Source organism: Gymnoscopelus braueri (assembly GCF_963280865.1).
Source record: "Gymnoscopelus braueri genome assembly, chromosome: 13".
Classification (NCBI taxonomy): Eukaryota; Metazoa; Chordata; class Actinopteri; order Myctophiformes; family Myctophidae; genus Gymnoscopelus; species Gymnoscopelus braueri.
Genome location: NC_137615.1, coordinates 10,412,566 through 10,432,448, shown reverse-complemented (window position 1 = coordinate 10,432,448; position 19,883 = coordinate 10,412,566). Strand labels below are relative to the sequence as shown.

The 19,883-nt window shown below is 41.8% G+C and overlaps 1 protein-coding gene across 2 annotated transcripts in view; it reads left to right on the top strand.

Annotated features, from left to right (window-relative positions):
- Positions 1–1,200: 1,200 nt before the first annotated feature.
- The window catches only part of LOC308098417 (uncharacterized protein), a 43,108-nt gene continuing 24,425 nt past the window's right edge, over positions 1,201–19,883 (top strand). For both annotated transcript variants that reach the window (XM_080446765.1, XM_080446764.1), the window contains exon 1: positions 1,201–1,767. In XM_080446765.1, the coding sequence (XP_080302891.1) occupies positions 1,365–1,767 (403 nt within the window). In that variant the 5' untranslated portion in view covers positions 1,201–1,364. The remainder of the gene's footprint in view (positions 1,768–19,883) is intronic.

Genomic DNA, 19,883 nt, shown 5'->3' with positions numbered 1-19,883 from the left:
TGTCAGGAGCAGGGAGAGAGATACACATGAGTGTGTGTGTGTGTGTGTGTGTGTGTGTGTGTGTGTGTGTGTGTGTGTGTGTGTGTGTGTGCGCGTGTGCGTGTGCGTGTGTGTGTGTGTGTGTGTGTGTAGGGGGTGTGTAGGGGGGTAGGCATAACCTGTCACTCATGTATGAGTCATGACTACAGGCCAGTTGCACAGATCTCAAGCATATATAGTGACAATTCTATGAACCTGTTATTACATATCTCCTCCCCCATGTGTATTTTTCCTATATTAAAGGAAATTTTATTTTCCTATATTTCCTATATTCCTAATTAAACGGTACATGGTACAGTCTTCTTCTTTTTTTTACACAATGTGAAAAAAAGCCAATAAACAAATCTGAATAGGCCAAAAGAAACATGAACGGTTCTTCTTATGTAATGATCAATAATGAATCAATATTTTGCGTAGGCCTATGCTTTCATAAGAGAGAGTTGGCATTTGATTTTTTTAAATAACTCATGATCATCGGCTCCCTCAGATCACGAGGCTCATGATTTGAGGGGCGGCTGACTGATGTTTTCTCAAAGGCAAAATGGCGTGAATGGGCACGTTACGTACGGGCCGAGGCGAGGAGAGCAGACTGACAAACTTACACCAACCACGAGATGGGGGAAATATCGCTGCGCGCCTAGGCCGTGCAGTACGGCAGCATCCAGAAGGGGTGTACACACGCATACACCCGTGTTGCCATGTCTGTTTATTATAAGCGACTTTGGTCTTGTTTTACTGTAAAGTGATATTGATCTTGTAAATATTGGGCTTGTTTCTAAAGTGTAGTTGCATATTTGGACTTGTTTCCTAATGTTGTTTAAACCATGGTTCTCAACTATTTTCATGTCAAGGACCCCCACATTAATATGTATTTCTGTACCAGGGACCGAGACCCCCCATTCAAGATTAGTGTTTCAGAAATATTCCACATTTTTCACATTTTCTTCAAGACTTTTTTTTTGGAAAATAGCAAATCTACAAGCTTATAGATTGGCTAGCCGATGCATATATGTTTAAAAGTGCTCATGCCTCATGTGGCCTAAGTTGCTTCTTTTGGGCTTGTTTTCATAGACCTGGTTGCTTATTTCTCTCACAAAATCTGGCAAGGCTGGCATACACACACACACACACGGCGCTCTGCTGTGCTGCTGGAGGAAAGGAGGAGGTAGTCGCTTCAATCACTTTAAGTGCTGACTTTTGTGTACAACATTTTTATGTAATATTCTGTAGGTAACGGCGGGCCGAGGCGGGGGAGGAAGGTGGAGAAGAAGAGAGAAGAATGAAAGAGCCCTCACCGAGCAGAAGGAGGAGAAGAAAAAGAAACCATGAACGGCGCCGTGTACATTTCGTTTTTCCAAGGGCAGCTGGAGTCCGTACTGGAGCAAGTGGTGCAGCTGGCCGTGCAGGAGATCAGCAAGACGGTGGGGTCCAGCCTCAACACCCTGCTGCTGGAGACCGCCGTGAAGGAGCAGGAGAACCAGCGGCTCGCCGTCCGGCTGCAGTCCCGGGAGGGAGAACGTAAGGCCGGCGGAGGGGACGGCGGCAACAACAACAACCCCGCGGTCCCGGCTGCCGCTGCCGCCAGGGCGGGCGGAGACAGAACAAAGCCCGAGCACCACGCACACACCCCCGGCCACGGCCACCACCACGGCCACAACCATGGACACGGCCACGGCCACGGCCACGGCACAGACACGCGCAGGCTGGAGCAGAAAGGACGGGTCGTGGGTAAGGGTTACGCACACGACACACATACACAGACAGACACACGCACCCACAGACGGACGGACACACTTCTAGTGTCTGCAACAAACAGGCTCCAGTGTAACACGCGTTTCATTACGTAATTCTGTAAAGCAGGCCCACAGTCAGTCCGTACACACTGTGGACTGGAAACCCGTAACTCCGAGAGAGAGTGAGCAGATGGAACCAAAAAGGACCCTTTTAGTCTGTGTGGGTCCATGTGGTTTCCATTTTCACACTCGTTCTGAGTTACATGAGCACTCTGCATTTCCACAGTGCGCGGCTGAAGTGTGCGTTTCTGCGGCTGGCAGGCAGGGCGCACAGGGGCCTATAGATAGGGAAACACTACACACTGACATGTATGTTGTAACTAAGGCTAGAGAGAGTGGAGGGGGGAAACAGGACAAAGAAGCGACAGTCACACACAGACAAATATGAAAATGTGGGCACAGCGACACTGTAACACGCCCCCCTGGTGTTCCAGTGGAGACTGGTGACCAACTTTTAATTGGTTTTAATTGGCAGTTGGTGACATTCTGGTGGTGCTTCTTGGACAAAGAAGGAAGCTTTGGACCCAAGTGAAATCTCTTTTGAGTGTCGAGAGTATAGACAGGGTTTCTAAAACACTAGAAGAAAGCAGATCTCTGACAAACTACAGAGAAACAAAGGGACTCGCTTGTAGCCTTTTAAAAGTAAAGAGAACCCCCCCAGCAGCAAGATATGAGGTCTTTATGCCAAAAAGTGATATGCTGAGATTTTCAGTGAGTGATATACACTGAGACACTTAATCTGTGTATACTTTTAATTTAATTATTGTTGCCTAATCAGGGACTCAATCTAGACCTGAGGGAGCTGAGACAGGCAAGTACCTGGTAGAGAACAGCAGTTCAGGGTTCTCAGAACCCAAGAGTCTAGATGTGGTTTCAGTGTGTAGAAGAAGTTGGTAAAATGAGGCTGTGTGTTTTCTGAGCGTTGCACTGCTAGTGCACTAAGTGCAGTGCTTCTCAAAGTGGGGACAAGGGACCTTCAGTGTTCCTTGAGGGGTTCCAAATGGACCTTTTACAGGTCTGTAGTTGAGGGGGTCCTGAGAATCACTGTGCTATTGTGATCAACTTGTCTGCTTGTGATGGATGCTGAGGAATACAAGAACGCTCACCCCAAAACACGCTCGGCCCGGGTCTAATCCGGTGACCTCGGAACGGTCGCCACCAGGTATTCCTAAACTCAACCTCAGTAAAACTATGCCTAAACCTAGCCTTATTCCTAACCCTAACCTCAGTAAAACTATGTCTAACCCTAAACATATTCCTAACCTTAACCTCAGTAAAAACCAATACAAGAACCGCTGGGGGCGAGCGTTCCGCCAAAAAAATTGGGGGTGAGTGTGTTTTGGGGCGAGCGTTCCGGTTACCATGCTGAGATATCACAAAGGTAGAAGCCGGGTTCAAACCAACGACACATCCAGCCCGGGCCGACAGTACGCACTACGCACGCCCTAGCCTGCCGGGATGCCACAGTGAGCTTGTTGTTTTGTCCTGTGTTGACCTGCTGCTGCCTTGTCATACTCACTGGTGCATCAATGATAGACAGATGGATATATGGACAGGATACACGGATGGATGGATGGATGGATTGGATAGACAGGCAGGCAGATGGAGAGATGAGACACTGGGGTTGTCATCAGCTGCATGATAAATGAAGACATGAGCCAGAGGAATAATGTATATGATCAAACTGAAGATTAATATTCCTGTAGTTCAGGTCAATACAACTTGTGTTCTATTATCTGTCTATTTGAAGGACTGTAATAATTATACAGTCAGACATGATATTATGCATTAATCTAATCTGACTGTGTATCTGTGTCTGTCTAATATGTTGAGTGCCACAAGGAAACCATATTATTTCCACATTCACTCTCTGTTCCCCTATGTGGTTAAATTCTCTTGATATGGCATGCGAACAATGCGCACGCTTGTGGGTGCACACACACACACACACACACACACACACACACACACACTATAGCGTGCAAACTGCAAACACCCAGAAGCGTAAGTGGGGGCAAGAGGTGGTACTGGTGATATTGTTTTTCTTGTTCTGCTCTCTCTGGATTGGCAGAGAGGCAGACCAAAGACTGTGGCGTGGCGTGGCGTGTGGCATCGCCCAATGGCACCGTCTCTGCTGTAGCCACAGCCTCTCTGATGGGTAGTGGCAGAAACAGACAAACAGTCAGACAGACAGACAGACAGGTGTTTTGTTTGTTTCTTTTCCTTCTTCTTTTTTATCAGACACAGCAGGATGTCTCCTCTTTTCTCTTCAGACTGCCAGAGGCCAGCTGTAATTTACGACCTTTGTCCAAGCACTGAATAAATTCTCTTTTAGACGCTTTGGCGCACACACACACACACACACACACACACACACACACACACACACACACACACACACACACACACACACACACACACACACACAAAAGGTTAATATGCAGGGGGAAACTGTCTTCTGTCATTTTCTGTACCCAACATTGTCGATTATTGTGTCTTTGTGATTTTGTGTATTGTGTTCCTGTGTTCTGCTGCACAGTCCTTCCACACTGCTACTCCCTCTTGAAAAGTTTAATTTAACTTGCAATCTGCTTCCGATGGCCCAGTTCACATAAACATGGCTCCAGTTTGAATCAATCAATAGAACTCTAGATTTCTAGAATCAATAGTAGCTAGATTTGAATCGATAGTAGATATTATTCAATGAGGACCATAGTAATTTTTTTGAATCAAAACACAGTAGATCATAGTAGATTTGAATCAATAGAAATCATAGTAGATAACAGAGATTATAGTAGACATGAATCAGTAGAGATAACAGTAGTATGAATCAATAGAGATCAGATTATAGTATATTTATTACTATACTATAGTAGTTTTTAATCAACAGATCATTGTAGATTTGAATCAAAAGAGATCACAGTAGATTTGAATCAATAGCGATCATAGTAATTTTAATCAATACACAGATTTAATCATTAGAGAACATTATAGTAGATTAGAATCATTAGAGATCATAGTAGATATGAGATAACAGTAGATATGAATCAACAGAGGAAATCATTGTAGATTTGATCATATGAATCAATAAAGATCATATTAGAATTGTTTTGAGGGGGTGTGGCTTGTCTGCCTTTATTGATGGTATACAGTAGAGAGAGAGACAGGAAAAGTGGTAGAGAGACACAGGGAGTGACAAGCTGTCAGGCGGCATTAGAGCCTATATGTGGTATGCTCATTAACCACCAGGCCAGCGGCGCCCCTGATCATAGTTAGCGCTAAAACACCAGGAAAGAGGAGTGTCCTTTACATGTTTAATAATCTATCACGCGATTAGTGATTAGGGAGCTTCAGATGACATAATGTCCATCTTAAGCACTTGGCTGACACTCTCCTTAAACAGATATTTGAGTGAGGGACACAATAGAACCTTCTGCCATCTTTTAAATCCCAACTTGAAACCCGTTTGTACTGGCAGGCATTGGTACAGAACAGAATTGTGTTTTTCCACTTTAAAAAGGCCATCCTTTAAGTGGCTGTAACAGTAGTCAACTGCTGTTGTCCCCATGAAAATGTACGGTCTTCATTCACTGAAACTCATAAAAGCTGCAAATCATTTCAATAAAAATGATTCTGTCTGTACGAATCCGACAACATGTTTGTATTCAATTCTTGCCCCCGAACTGAATACGTCAGTGATTCATTCCCGTTCAAAAAAAGCAATTCTAACCCTGGACAGATTTGCTGGCATATCTTCCTGTAATATCCCGTGGTATTGGTTCAAAACCCTCCCCCCAGTTTAAATCATCCCCGGCTCTAAATAAACAAAACCGAGGGCTTCTTTTAATGATTTGTACAAACTGAAGGGGATTCGAAACACTTCCACCTCCCATGCACCGCCGTCACAACATGTCATCTTCATCGTAACGCTAGGATAGACATGGATTTACGTTTCAACATGGATCTGGCCTCGTAACAATTCGACCCCTGACCTTAACATGCTGGGCTCCTGACCTAAATGTCTGTGTGTGTTTATGGTACTGTGTGTGTGTGTGTGTGTGTGTGTGTGTGAGAGGGTTTGTGTTCAGCCTTGAAGTGTATTGTGTGTGTGTGTGTGTGTGTGGGCCATATCAAAGGGGGAAGACTAGTTTTCATATAATGGAGGCTAGCCTCTAACCTCTTGAGTGTGTTAATGCCTTCGACAGACGCACTGCACGTCCCCCAGTTTTGTCGGGACATTGTCTGTCGGGTGGAAACCTCATACAATATGTCCAAAGCAGTTACTTGTCAGGATTCTAATTCCAAAAACGGCCACAGTAGCAGATCGACATGCTTGTACATCTGCTACTTTTTGATAATTTTGTGTGGATGATCAAGTAGGGTGTTAACCCATTTAGACCTGGAACGCATCTGTGTCACTTTAGATTTCTTTGGCTATTAAAAAATAGCAGATATACAAGCTCATAGCGCAGCACCGAGTGCCACGCTATGAGCTTGTAGATCTGCTATTTTTGAAAAAAAAAAATATATATATATATATATATATTTTTTTTCCAAAGGATTAGGATTTAGAAAACATTTTTAAGAATCGCCTCAGGTCTTAACTCATTGAGTGCCATTCACGTGTCACGTGTTTTACCGCTATGGTGCAACGTGCCAATCATGTGTTTCAGGTGTTTTTGAAAAAAAAAGTTATAAAAAAAAGATTTTTTTTTTCTTTTTTGTTCAGAACCCAAGATATCATTATCTAAAGATTTGCAGCTCCATCCACACCTTGTTTAACTTATAACTGAAGAAGGCTGTATCTCGCTTTCAAAGCACATCTTTTTTACTTAAAAAATTAAAATCGCACTGGCCAGAAATAGCCAGAAATAATCTGGGTACTCAATGAGTTAATGGGTTAATTTACAAAAAAACACAACAAGTTCAAATATGGAGATCGGAGGTTTCTGCCCGACAGCAATGATATGATATATATACAGTACATGGATGTGTGGCTTTGTTTTGCTAGAAATGTTTATATACATCTAATTATCATGGCACTTCCTGTTTAACTGACATTGTCAAATCTCAGGGTCATTGTCTGAACACTGTGGCGCTGACCCTCAGGACTGGATGACAGAGAATGGATATTATTTACTCCATATAGTTTTGCTTGTTTTAAATTCATAGTATATTATGTACTTTGCCCTGTGTTTACATAACAACACAATATATACCCATCACTTCTCTCTGTACCAGTAGTCATCATCAGCCACTGCAGTAGTGTGGTGGTGTTTACCTGCCAGAAACACATTGCTCTGTCGTTGTGTTTTGGTGTTTTCACTGTTTTAGCCCAAAAAACATCCCCGTCTAGCAAAACAAACACCAAAATACAGCGAGAGCGGGCAGTGTGTTTCTGCAGGTAAACACCACCACACTACCCCAGTGACTGATTACTGCTGGTATAGGGTGAAAGGATCTGTAAAAAAAAAAGTATTTATTGTTTTGTTATGTAAACAGAGCAAAGTTACACACTATGCCCTTTTAACCAATTAAGACCTGGAACGCATCTGTGTCGCTTAACATTTCTTTGGCTATTAAAAAATAGCAGATCTACAAGCTCATAGCGTGGCACCGAGTGCCGCGCTACAAGCTTGTAGATCTGCTATTTTTGAAAAATCGTGAAAATTATTCTTTTATATTTTTTTCCGATTTTTTTTTTAGGATTTAGATTTTTTTTAGACACGGCCTCAGTTCTTAATGGGTTAAGTTTCTCAGGATAAGTGGTGTATAATATACTAAATGCCACTATACCGTATTTTCTCAATACGCAACTACATGAAGCCGGTTAGTTGTCTTTTGTCTGTTGTCCAGACAGGCCTTAAAGCTGTGTGGAGCCCTTGAGCCTGGCATGTCTCTTGTCATGAGGGGGGAGGGGGAGGGGGCTTGCGTTGCGTGTCTAGTCTCTGCTGCGTGTTTTTTGCTCAAGTGTGTAGATGTGTGCACGCATGCGAGAGAGGACAGTTGCGTGTGAGAGTGTGTGAGAGTACAGAGGGACACGCGCATGCGCACTCTTGCTCAGCAAGTCTCTGCGTGAGAGTGTGTGTGTGTTGTGTGTGCATCTTAACCCATTTAGACCGGGAAAGAAAGAAGTTTAGATTTCTTTGGCTATTCAAAAATAGCAGATCTACAAGCTCATAGCGCAGCGCTCGAGCTTGTAGATCTGCTATTTTTTTAAGAATCGTGAAACGTTTGTGCAAATCTTTTGAATATATATAATTTGTCTTCTAAATCCTAACTGTTTTTTTTGCATTGGTTCTCAAACTTTCATGTCAAGGACCCCCAAAATTATATGCATTTGGCTGCGGACCCCCATCTCAAAATATGTTGTAACAGGGACCCACAGAAGCAAAGATTTGAGTCAAAAATGTTCCCTTTGAAAATATATATATTCAAAGATTTGCACAATTTTTCAAAAATAGCAGATCTACAAGCTCGTAGCGTGGCACTCGGTGCCGGGCTATGAGCTTGTATATCTGCTATTTTCGAATAGCCAAATAAATCTAAAATGACACAGATGCTTCCCGGGATTGAATGGGTTAACCACTTTAAACCTGGTGTCCCTATCTTTTGGGCATGTCATTATAATTATAGACCAAATTATCTTCACATCACCACAGCCAAAGATTTAAATGAATCCATGTATAAACGCCGGCAGCGGTATAGCAGTATTATTCAGTAACCTCATGTCTGGAAGAACAGGACACTTATGGTATTGTTATTGGCTATTATAAATATATTATTTAGTTTTAAATATCCACAGGTTGACAAACATTCTATACTGTGTAAATATGAAAAGTAAACTAAACCACCGCTCATCCATAAAACAAACAAACAAACACTTGGGTGAGGTGCTGGAGCTGAACTGAATTACATAAGGGTGAACAAAACAAAAAAAAACTGCAACCGCAGGCATTGCCTGAAGAAGGTCACACGACCAAAAGCTTGCAATAAAATGTTGGGATACTTGCACAGAGTTGGTGAGTGTGCTGTTGCTGTTTCTTTTCTTCTTTAGATCACCCTGATATTGTGTAAATAATATAAAATAGAGACATTCTACCCGTAAATACCACTCTGCTTGTTTGTTTACAAACACTCCGATCTGGTCTATTGGCAAAACATTTCAAAATCTTGTAAAAACTTTCACACATTAAAAAAAGAAAGAAGAAAAAAGAACGAAGAATTGGGAGCTTGGTGATTGGTTACTTTCTCTCTATTCATCCTATCCTATGACAACAAAGTATATGGCTTAAGTGGTTAAGCAGATACAACAACGGCTAATCAGTGTAAGCTATGCTAGCGTGGATGTCTGCCATGTGAATGTAGAGTTAGTGGTGCGTGTGCACTCTGTGTGTGTGTGTGACTGTGTGTGTGTGTGTGTGTGTGGATGGATAAGTCACCTATGTAATGGAGGTAACGCCATCTTGGTTCTTGGGGGTGTGTAATCATTGTATACGTATGGCGGTGGGGTGGTTTTTGGAGTGGGTGGGGTGTGTGTGTGTGTGTGTGTGTGTGTGTGTGTGTGATTCAGGGCAGGGCTGCCCTCTCTGTACATCAAGCTGTTACTAATGCACCCCATCTCTCTGCCGAATTATGTACAGATGGCTGTATTGTATTTGTGTTATTTGCCGCCGCACACAACACAACGCCTTAGGCTGCTCCAAGCGTCCTGGCCTATTTTATATTGAATTGGGTTTTCATTTTTCTTTTTTGTTTGTTTGTTGAGATTGTAAATTTGCTGTGGTTATGTAATTTTTTATTTTGTATGCGATACCGGCTGCAGGGCCTAAAACAAATAGTTCCCCTTAAAACCCATTTAGAACTGGAACGTGGAATATGTTGTTTAAACTGTTGAACGTCCTTTCGGTTAGCTATATATATCGTTGCTGTCGGGCTGAAACCTCTTTATCTCCACATTTTAACTTTTTGTGTTTTTTTTGTTGTTGTAAATTAACGCCCTACTTGACCATACTACAGTGTCACACAAAAAGCATAAAAAGTAGCAGATCCACAAGCTCGAAACGTGGCGCAATCTAGAAGTCGTTTTTTTTTTAATCGGCCTCAGGTCTTCATGGCTGTGGAAGCTTTGTTCTTAACCCATTCAGTTCAGATATGTAGGCCGTGGCTGGGGGGGGGGGGGGGGGTGGATGACCTAAAAGTAATGATGATGATGAAGACGAATATGTATGGAGTGTGGACCAGGCGTTGACAGTCAAGACAATGTGACACAGTAACGTTTCCTGTGTACTTCCTTACTACACAATGTAGCAGTGTACCTCCATGTGTGTTCATTTAACTGAAATCAGACGCAGTGGGGAAATGGAGAGCAGAAGATTTTAGGTGAATTATTTGTCATCACATCGCTGAAATAAGTCTTTTCCATTTGTGGATCCAGTGGATGGAACGGTCATTATTTGAAAAATGTTTAATTTCTTTTTGACGACATCGGTATCGGCAGTTATGTGGCCCAATTTGTTGCCACTTTCAACCTTTTTATTCTATTTCCATCCCCATATTTTTGGGCATGTCATTCGAAGTGAAAATGTTATAGGGCTTAAGTGTTTAAATACATGTTCTCAAATAGAACATTTTGATCAAATCTTAAGTTATTCAAATTGATTAGAAAATGTTGCACTTTTTTGACAAAATATCGTTCAAAATCGGTAATCGGTGGTAGGACTCTCCGCCATCGGGTTGGCATCGGACTCTAACCTCTGGCTTCAGTCTTTTTTCTATATTGACTTTTTCTACATTGTTCCTGAAAATGGACATAAAGCCTGCCGCTATTTCCTGAAGTTTAGTGAAAACTTCATACATTCGATACATTAAAACGATAGATTAAAGTTCTCAGTCGCCACGACTGATTTCAGTCATTTTTATTCTATATGAAGCCAGCATATCTTCTATGGAAGCATGTTGTGCAGCGAAAATAGCCGATTTACAAGCTCTCAATGCGCCGGGGACATACTAAACTACTAAAACGTCATAATTTTTGTTAATTGTTTAGGAATCTGTGTTATTGAGTGGGGGGCTCCTTTCATAATGTTTCACAAATCGCACATTAGGACTTTGTCATATAAGCATTTTCAGTTGTGAGATTTTATTTTTGCTTTAACCCATGAATAACCCATCAAGATCTGAGGCCGATTCTACACATGCCCTCTAAATCAGTGGTTCTCAAACTTTTTTGTGCCAAGGACCCCCAAAATGATATGTATTTGGCCGTGGACCCCCGCCCCCCCCCCATCTGAAAATGTTTTGTGCCAGGGACCCCCAGAAGAGGAGATTTATATCTCCCTGCTCTGTGTGCAGCTGCAGCTGTCAGGTACTAACTCTCTGAACCATCGGGTTGCTAGAACCTGGTACACCGAGGTCATGTGACCTGCTGAGACAAACATCTGTCAACTTTCAACCTTTTATTCTATTTCCATCCCTATATTTTGGGCTTGTCATTCTAAGTGAAAAAGTCATAGGACTTAAGTGTTTAAATAAATTAAATTCTAGTTAAATGTTGTCAAATATAATTTTATTTATCGAATGTTACGTTTTTCAAATTGATTAGAAAATGTATTTTTTTTTACAAAATATCGGTCAAAATCTGTAAACGGTGGTCTAGGTAGGACTCTCCGCCAGTGGGATGGTATCGAACTCAAACTTCTGGCATCAGTCGGGGCTGCCTGCTGCCTGTATTTTCGATATTGACCTTTTCTACATTTGTTCCTGAAAATGAACATAAAACCTGGCGCTATTTATTTACCGAAGTTTAGAGAAAACCTGACGACATTTAATATGGCGAGAGAACAACAAGTCTCCCCGCTCTGTGTGCAGCTGTCGGGTCTCTCTGAACCGTAGAACCTGTTACACCAAGGTCATGTGTGACCCGCTGAGACAAACCTCATGTATAGGCCCAGACCTCACAAAACGCAGGGCGTCACCTTTTTACCCTCCTTGGCCCCGATACTAAGGTGCTAATATCTCACATCTCACAATGGCGTGTGTGTGTGTGTGTGTGTGTGTGTGTGTGTGTGTGTGTGTGTGTGTAGGCAGGCCAGGGTCAGGTCACGTTTGAGGGAGGGGGGGGGGGGCTATCTGAGAGCACACAAACACCGTTTTGTCTGTACTGCAGTGCATGTTTGAGGCTATTTAAGGCTTACCTGAAGAATACATTACATCGTCTCTCTGTCGGGTGGAAACCTCATGTCCGAAACTGTTACTTTTCAGGATTCAAATTCAAAAGAATCAAAAGTAGCAGATCTACAAGCTCAAAACGCGTCGCTTCGCGCCGCGTTTCGAGCTTGTGGATCTGCTACTTTTTTATCCTTTTCGTGTGACGCTGTAGTATGATCAAGACGGGCGTTGATTTACGAAAAAAACACTAAAACATAAAATATGGAGATGAAGAGGTTTTCTGCCCGACAGCAACGACATGCTATCTTAGAACAGTGGTTCTTAGAACAGTGGTTCTTAGAACAGTGGTTCTCGGCTTTTTCTGGATCAGGGCCCACTTGAAAAAGCCCCGCAGCCGAGCCCACCCATCTGACCACTTAACGCGACAGACAGCCGCCAGCATGTTGTTGTGGTCATTTAAATCGATGGTGTTCCGGCTTGGATCAATGGAACTACGGGCGTTGTGTACTTTGAGTTCCTGTTTAGCAGTATCACAATGAAAACAACATTTACAAGGTTTTCAAGGCCTTTTTTCACATATACATATATAATATTTTTTTATATTTTATATTATCATTAAAATATGAAGTGTTTTGCCAATTATTTGGGGGCCCACTTGCAATATCCTCACGGCCCACAGATTGAGAACCATTGTCCTAGAACGGTGGTTCCCTGGGGGGTCCCTAAATGATTTGGGGGGGGGGGGGGGGGTCCCACAGATGATTAGCTTAATGTGCAACATTGTTTTCTCACTCAACAGTCAACAAACCAACATACAGTATAAAGGCGGCTTTCCATATACATGGACTTACCTAGCCCCACCCCACACCGCCCACCACAGCAACGGTTTCCACTACAATGAAGTGGGTAGAGTGGTGTGTAAGTGGTACTAAACTGGTGCCTAAAAAGTACCCAGTCTTGGGTAGGTCTGAGCGGGGCTAAAGCTGTGACTGCCACTGATTGGTCGGCTCACAGCTGTGTCTGTCCACTCAGGTCTCTGTAAAATGTAAACACTACGGTAGCAGTGTTGCCATGTCCACTTATTATAAGCGACATTGGGCTTATTTTTCTGTAAAGTTGCATGTAAATATTGGTAGTACTTTTACTCCACTACAATTATCTGAAAACGTATTAGTTATTAGTTACTAGTTACTTTTCAGATATAAATGATTACATTATAAAACATACATTAACCACTTAAGCCCTATTTTATACCTAGGCTATTTGAAAATAGCCGATCTACAAGCTCACAACGCATCGCATCATTGTAGATCTGCTATTTTCAAATATTTTAGTACTTACTTTTGGTACCAACTCATTCCCTGCCTAGAACGACTAAAACGACTTTTGTCCTTTAAGCCCCCTATGCCAAGAACGACTAAAACGACTTTAAATTTTTTCTTTTAATTTTTAACCTAAAGACCAAGGAGATATGATTTGTTGAAGATCTAGACTCCAATCCACTTCCTTGTTAACTTAAAACTTAAACATTTTGTATCTTGGCTCCTGAGTACTTTTTTTTTCTATGAAAAATCTCTGGCAGTTTGTCAAACGCAAAAATAAAAAAGTTCTGGCAGTGAATGAGTTAAGTACATTTTGATACCAATAGTTTTTGTACTTTTACTCAAGTAATTCCAGACTTTCACTTGTAGAGTGCTTCTACATTGCAGTATTGATACTTTTACATAAGTAAAACATTTGAGTACTTTTTCCACCACTGCTTGTTTCTAAAATGTAGTTGATTATTTGGGGCTTGTTTCCATATGTTGTTGAAACCAGTGGTTCTTAAACATTTTCATGTCAAGGACCCCCAAATTAATATGTATTTGTCAACATTATATATATATTTTTTTTTAAATAGCAGATGCACACACTCACAATGCGTCGCACAGTTTGTAGATCTGCTATTTTCAAATAGCCGTAGATAGTCGCTTCTTTTGGGATTGTTTTCATAGACCTGATTGCTTATTTTTTTCTGCTAAACCTGGCAACAATGAATGTGCGACACGCTAATAATGTTTTTTATATAAGTGATGGCAACGTGTTTAGACACCACACAGGTCTTCCCAACAATAGCGAAGATTAAAGTCAGGGTGAACATGGCCAAATAATAACTTAAGAGCCAAACTAGCTCTGAGGAAGCACGCTAGCATTTAGGCTAACCCTGTAGCCTGAGGCTAAGTTGGTGTGTTAAAGAAAGGGGCGTTGATTTCCTTCGGGAGGGGAGGGGGGGTGGGGATTTTGCGAGTGGGGACTTTTGTGCAATGGAAACGCAAGACATTTTGAAGCGGTGCGGTGTGGTTCTGGACTGTACTGGACAGTGTCGTGCTTAAGCTGTGATGGAAAAGCGGCTTAAGTGTACACAGGGTATATCTGCACATTTCTAAAGTTACAATTGAAGGACCTTTAAGTTAGAAAGAGGAAAACATTGTGAAAATAGCCGATCTACAAGCTCGCACTGCGAGAGCTTGTAGATCGGCTAGTTTCACAATATTTATCTTAGGAACAGTCAAACTAAATGTAATGCCTACTAATTCCAAGTGCTTGTCAGGGTGGGGGGTCCTCAGTTCAAATATGATTATTGTGGGGGGGGTCACAGCCTGAAAAGGTGGAGAACCACTGTCCTAGAACACACAGTGGCTGGACTTGTGCTGATGGCTATCTGAACAGAATACAACCTCCTGTGTCCCAGAAAGAGAAAACAGCTTTTGTGCAACTAGTGGACTTGAGCCAATACACCACATCTTATATCGTTAAACTGTGAATACATAAAGAGGAAGCTGGTTGGAGGTGTGTGTGTGTGTGTGTGTGTGTGTGTGTGTGTGTGTGTGTGTGTGTGTGTGTGTGTGTGTGTGTGTGTGTGTGTGTGTGTGTGTGTGTGTGTGTGTGTGTGTGTGTGTGTGTGTGTGTGTGTGTGTGTGTGTGTGTGTGTGTGTGTGTGTGTGTGTGTGTGTGTGTGTGTGTGTGTGTGTGTCTGTCTGCACGCCAAATCAAGAGAATTTAACCACAAAGAGGAACAGAGAATGAATGTGGAAATAATATGTATATATAAATGTGTGTGTGTGTGTGCCTGGGGTGGGTTATATTATTCAGAGTGAGTTTTATTCTACGGTAATCTAAACGAAACAAGACTCATCACATTGAACTGCTCTAAAGCAAAACGTGTGGTTGGGCCTTTTTGTGTGTGTGTGTGTGTGTGTGTGTGTGTGTGTGCACGGTGCACGCGAAACTAATTAACGGCGAATGCTTACACTACAGTGCTGTTGCTTTAATTAAGTAACTCTGGACGAGGAAAATCGACTGAAGTGCCTAAAACGCACAAATGTTTGTAAATCTTTTAAAACCTCTCTTGGCTTCATTGCTATGTTTACGTTTTGCCTAAACGTTTCCTTTGGGCCGACGATAAATTACGTGCAGTGAGCCGTCTTTAAGACTTGACCGCAGTAACACACATGCCATGTGCTGAGTGTGTACGGGACTCACGAGGCCCTCTTCCCCGCGTATGGACAGATGTCGTTTGACCTCTTGGCTTGTCAATCAGCGGAAAGGTCAACGCCAACGCCATGACAACCAGTCTGTATATTTCTGAGGCTTCTTGTGTTCAATAATTCATACATCCATACAGTTGCACACATTCAGATACAGTAGAAATGTCTACTGCTACTCGACAGTGTAGTTTTGCTCAGAATAGGGACGCCATAGGGTCAATGGGGTTAAAAATGAGAGATTCAACATTCAAATGCTGCACACACTGCTGCTCATGTGTACTGCGCTGTGGCCAAAGAAGTACATCCACCTAAAAGTATGTTTTATATAAACATTGAACTCTAATTTTATAATAGAAGTCAAAAGGGCTGTGATGGCACTGAAACTGTATGTCATAGACCAGTGGTTTTCAACCTTTTTCATGCCAAGGACCCCTAAATTGATATACATTTGGCCGCGGACCCCCCATCTGAAAATGTTTTGTGCCAGGGACCCCCAGAAGCAAAGATTTGAGTTGAAAATGATTGCTTTAAAATATTAGGCCTGACCTCGACTAAGTCGACTAGTCGACTGGTTAGTCGCGGGGGGTCCGAGTCGACTAAGTGTCTCTTAGTCGACTCTAGTCGAAAAAAAAAAAAATAATAATATTTTTTTAAAGGGCCAAAAATGTTTTAAATTGTTTTTTGGCCAAGTCTACGCCTGCAACCACACGTAACTTCCACTACATTCTTCTTATTCCTCGTCTTTGTATTGGTATTGTTTGTGTTGGAGCGCCTCAGTGCGGCTGCAGAGGTTCATGTGCAACCTCTTCCAGAGAGAGATAGAGACACTAGAAACTCTGCTGGAGACAAAACAAACTGTGTAGACTTGGCCCTTTGAAATAAAATGTTTTGGCCCCAAAAAAAAAAAAAGTTTTTATTTTTTTAATTTTTTTATTAGTCGACTGCCAGTCGACTATTGGCAATTAGTCGCCAATTAGAGTCGACTAAACAAATCCTTAGTCGGGGACGGGCCTAAAAAATATATATATATTCAAAGATATGCACACATTTTCACGATTTAAAAGAAATAGCAGATCTACAAGCTCATAGCGCGGCAATGAGCTTGTAGATCTGCTATTTTTGAATAGCCAAAGCTAAGTGGTTAAAATGATTGTGACGCTATGTTAACTCATTTAGCTGGGAACCCCCTGGTACCTCCCAAAAAAAATGAAACATATTTGAACCCCCCCACCCTGACAAGCACTCGGAATTGTAGTAGTTGAGACATTACATTTAGTTTGACTTGGTTCCACAGATAAATATTCAGAAAATAGCTGAACTACACACTCACAAAAAAATAATATGTGATGTAGGCTAAGTAACTGGTTTCTGTCGTTTGAGATTAAACCTCTCAGTGCGAGGTTTGATGGATTGGATTTGTGTTGTCGTGCAAGCACTTGATCACAAACGGCAGTCATCATGGCTTCCAGTGCTGGGGAGAGGGCTGCAGAGGGAACTCTAATGGCTATCTGCACCTTTAAGGACACACACCCCTATGTCGCAGGAACGCACACACCCCTATAAAGATGAATGACTCAGATCACAGGCAATATGGCGCATATCACAAGCCAACACACACAGGGAAGAGGTTAGACTGCCTGTGTGTCCGTTGCAAACCTGCCAACCCCCCGTCATTTATTTCTAGATTTTGTGTTGATTATGGAAATTAGGTGCAAATATTTAGAGAGCAGTCCAAATGACCGTGGCCATTTTCATAGTTATGGAATTCCCCGTCATTCTAGTGTCAAAATGCTGCTTAATAGAATGTTTGATTATTATTGGAGGATTTTTTAAAGTCATTATAATAATGACGTTGAATCTTTATTCAGAAACCTCAATAGAAGTTTTGAATGGCAAAAAATGTAAGTCTTTGCTGCAGCCTCTTAGGCAAATGTGTATTTGGTCACTGAGCTTTGTCGCTTATTTGTCTTTGTCTGTCTTCATCTAATATTAATATTACTCCGTCTTTTCCACTTTCTTTTTTTCTCTCTGGGTTTCGGTTATTGTTCCTTCCTGTTTGTTTAAAAACAAAAAATATTCGGCAACTAATTTAAAAACTCGATCATGTTGGAGCTTTCGCCACTGTGTTTTCTAGGTGACATGAATTTAATATGAAGGGCCCAATACATAAATACCACCTGGCTGGCGGTCCACTTCCTGCCTGTTATGCATCTTTCAGACACAAAATCCATATTATTCTGCAGATGAGCAGTAAAAAAAATAAAAAAAATAAAAAAAAGGCTTTTGCTTACTGCTCCAATATTTACAGATCTCACTGCATGCTGCTGACGACGTCCCCCAGAAATAGCTTCTTGTCGAAGTGGAACAGCCTCTGAAGCAGCATATAGGCGACAAGAAACTAAACATTGAAAGTCTGAAAAAGCTCTCTTTTAGGCAGGGAGGAGGTTAGTTGCTCGCAGCAAAAGGGACAGATTGCATTATGGCCGCGATCCACAGCGATCTACAGTGTTATACTGTACTACCAAGTAGGGCTGTGAATCGTCTGCTATCTCACGATTCGATTCGTTTTGGATTCTTGGGGTCACAATTCCGTTTTTCCCCCGTTTTTTCAAAACAAACGATTTTCGATTCAAACGTTATTTTTTTCAGATTCAAAATCGATTTTGTTCCGATTCAAAACGATTCTCGATTCAAACATAGGATTTCAGGATCTACTCCAGTCTGCTGGCATGAAAGCAGAGTACATTTACGTAGCTTTTATAATTGTAAAGGTTTCATCAACTGATAATAATGTAAACACACAAAGGTAAATCAACATGTCTCATTTCTCATCCAAAAAAACACCATAATATACTCTACCACACAGACGGGTTAAAATAACGTCATATTAATCATTCAAGTTTCGGATTGCAGCTTTAAATCTGCTCTCATATCCACCCTTTCACATCTATAATGACTTGGATTGGTCAGAATTTTGCATTGATCTAGATCTCTACTCATCAACGCACATTATACCGTGAAGGTATGCATTAAACCATGGCAGCGTAAAGTGGACATTCTATGTGTTGTTTTCATGGAAACAAATAGAGACATCATCACAAGCACTTCAATAGACACGCTGTACTGAACACATGGAGCTTTGTGTGTCCGTCCATCTGTTAGGAAGACAGACACACTGACTGACAGACTTGCCATTAACTGACTGACAGACTTATGCCATTAAGGCCTGTTACTATATCAGTGGTATATGAAGTATAAAATAATGCTTTTTTTTAAGCTCAATCTAAAATGACACGGATGGTTTCCTGGTTTTAATGTGTTTAACGGACAGGGGGGGGGGGGGGGTGGCGGAGGGAGACAGCGAGACACTGGCACGTGCAAAAAGACAGGGAAAAGACAAGAGATACCGTGAATAATCCATGCATATTGCATGGAGGCGCACGCATTCACGACCATGTGGTTCTCAAACACTGGTTGGCTGTGAGACAAGTCCATGTGTGTCTTGGGATTTTTGTGACAACCACCCGTTATTACCTGTTAACATATACAACCATTCAAAAAGTTATGAATTATCTTTCAATTGGCTGTATCAGTACTTTGTGTACACTAATTTTCTACCCCATGGAGGAGACTTGAATTCATGGATTTGTTTTGGTTTTGTCACATTCCCAAGCCAATCATTTGATGACCAGCGGACCGGTAGGCAGCAGTTCCGGTAGGAGACACAAAGAAGACTCTTTGTGTCCTGCCGGAACCACTACCGGTCATCAAATTATGGGCTTGGACACAAAAACAAAAGAAATATTCATACATTCAAGTCTCCATGGGGTGAGTAACTGATATAATTAATTTTTGGGGGGAGTGAACTATACCTTTAAGTGATCAAACTTTTTATTTGCCATAGTAAAATAAACGTTTTGTTTACAGAGTGATAAAGGGTGATAGCACGGGTTACAGAAGCTATTTTGCATACATATGAATAGATGTGTGCCTTAAGATTGGTGCGCATACGGCGTTCTTCTAATGTGGGCCAAGTTGTTGAGATTGAAGCTTTGTTTTCAAACAGTAATTAGATATAAAACCTGGGTTGGTGAAGTTTCTGCTGCCAAAAGGAAACTAACACATGATTACAGGACAGCTGAATGAAGTCAACAATGACTCAGACAAACTTATGGTTTTGTAGCATCCTACCATTTTATCCTCGCAACGGGTTAGCTAGTCGATCTGACATGGCCATTGAGCATCGGCATAGGCAGGGACCGACTGAGCAGATTTGTCAATTTCTCAAAATGTTAAGCTGTTTATTAGTATTTTCGGCAAAGCCTGCACGTACTTGGGACGCATGCATCCACAG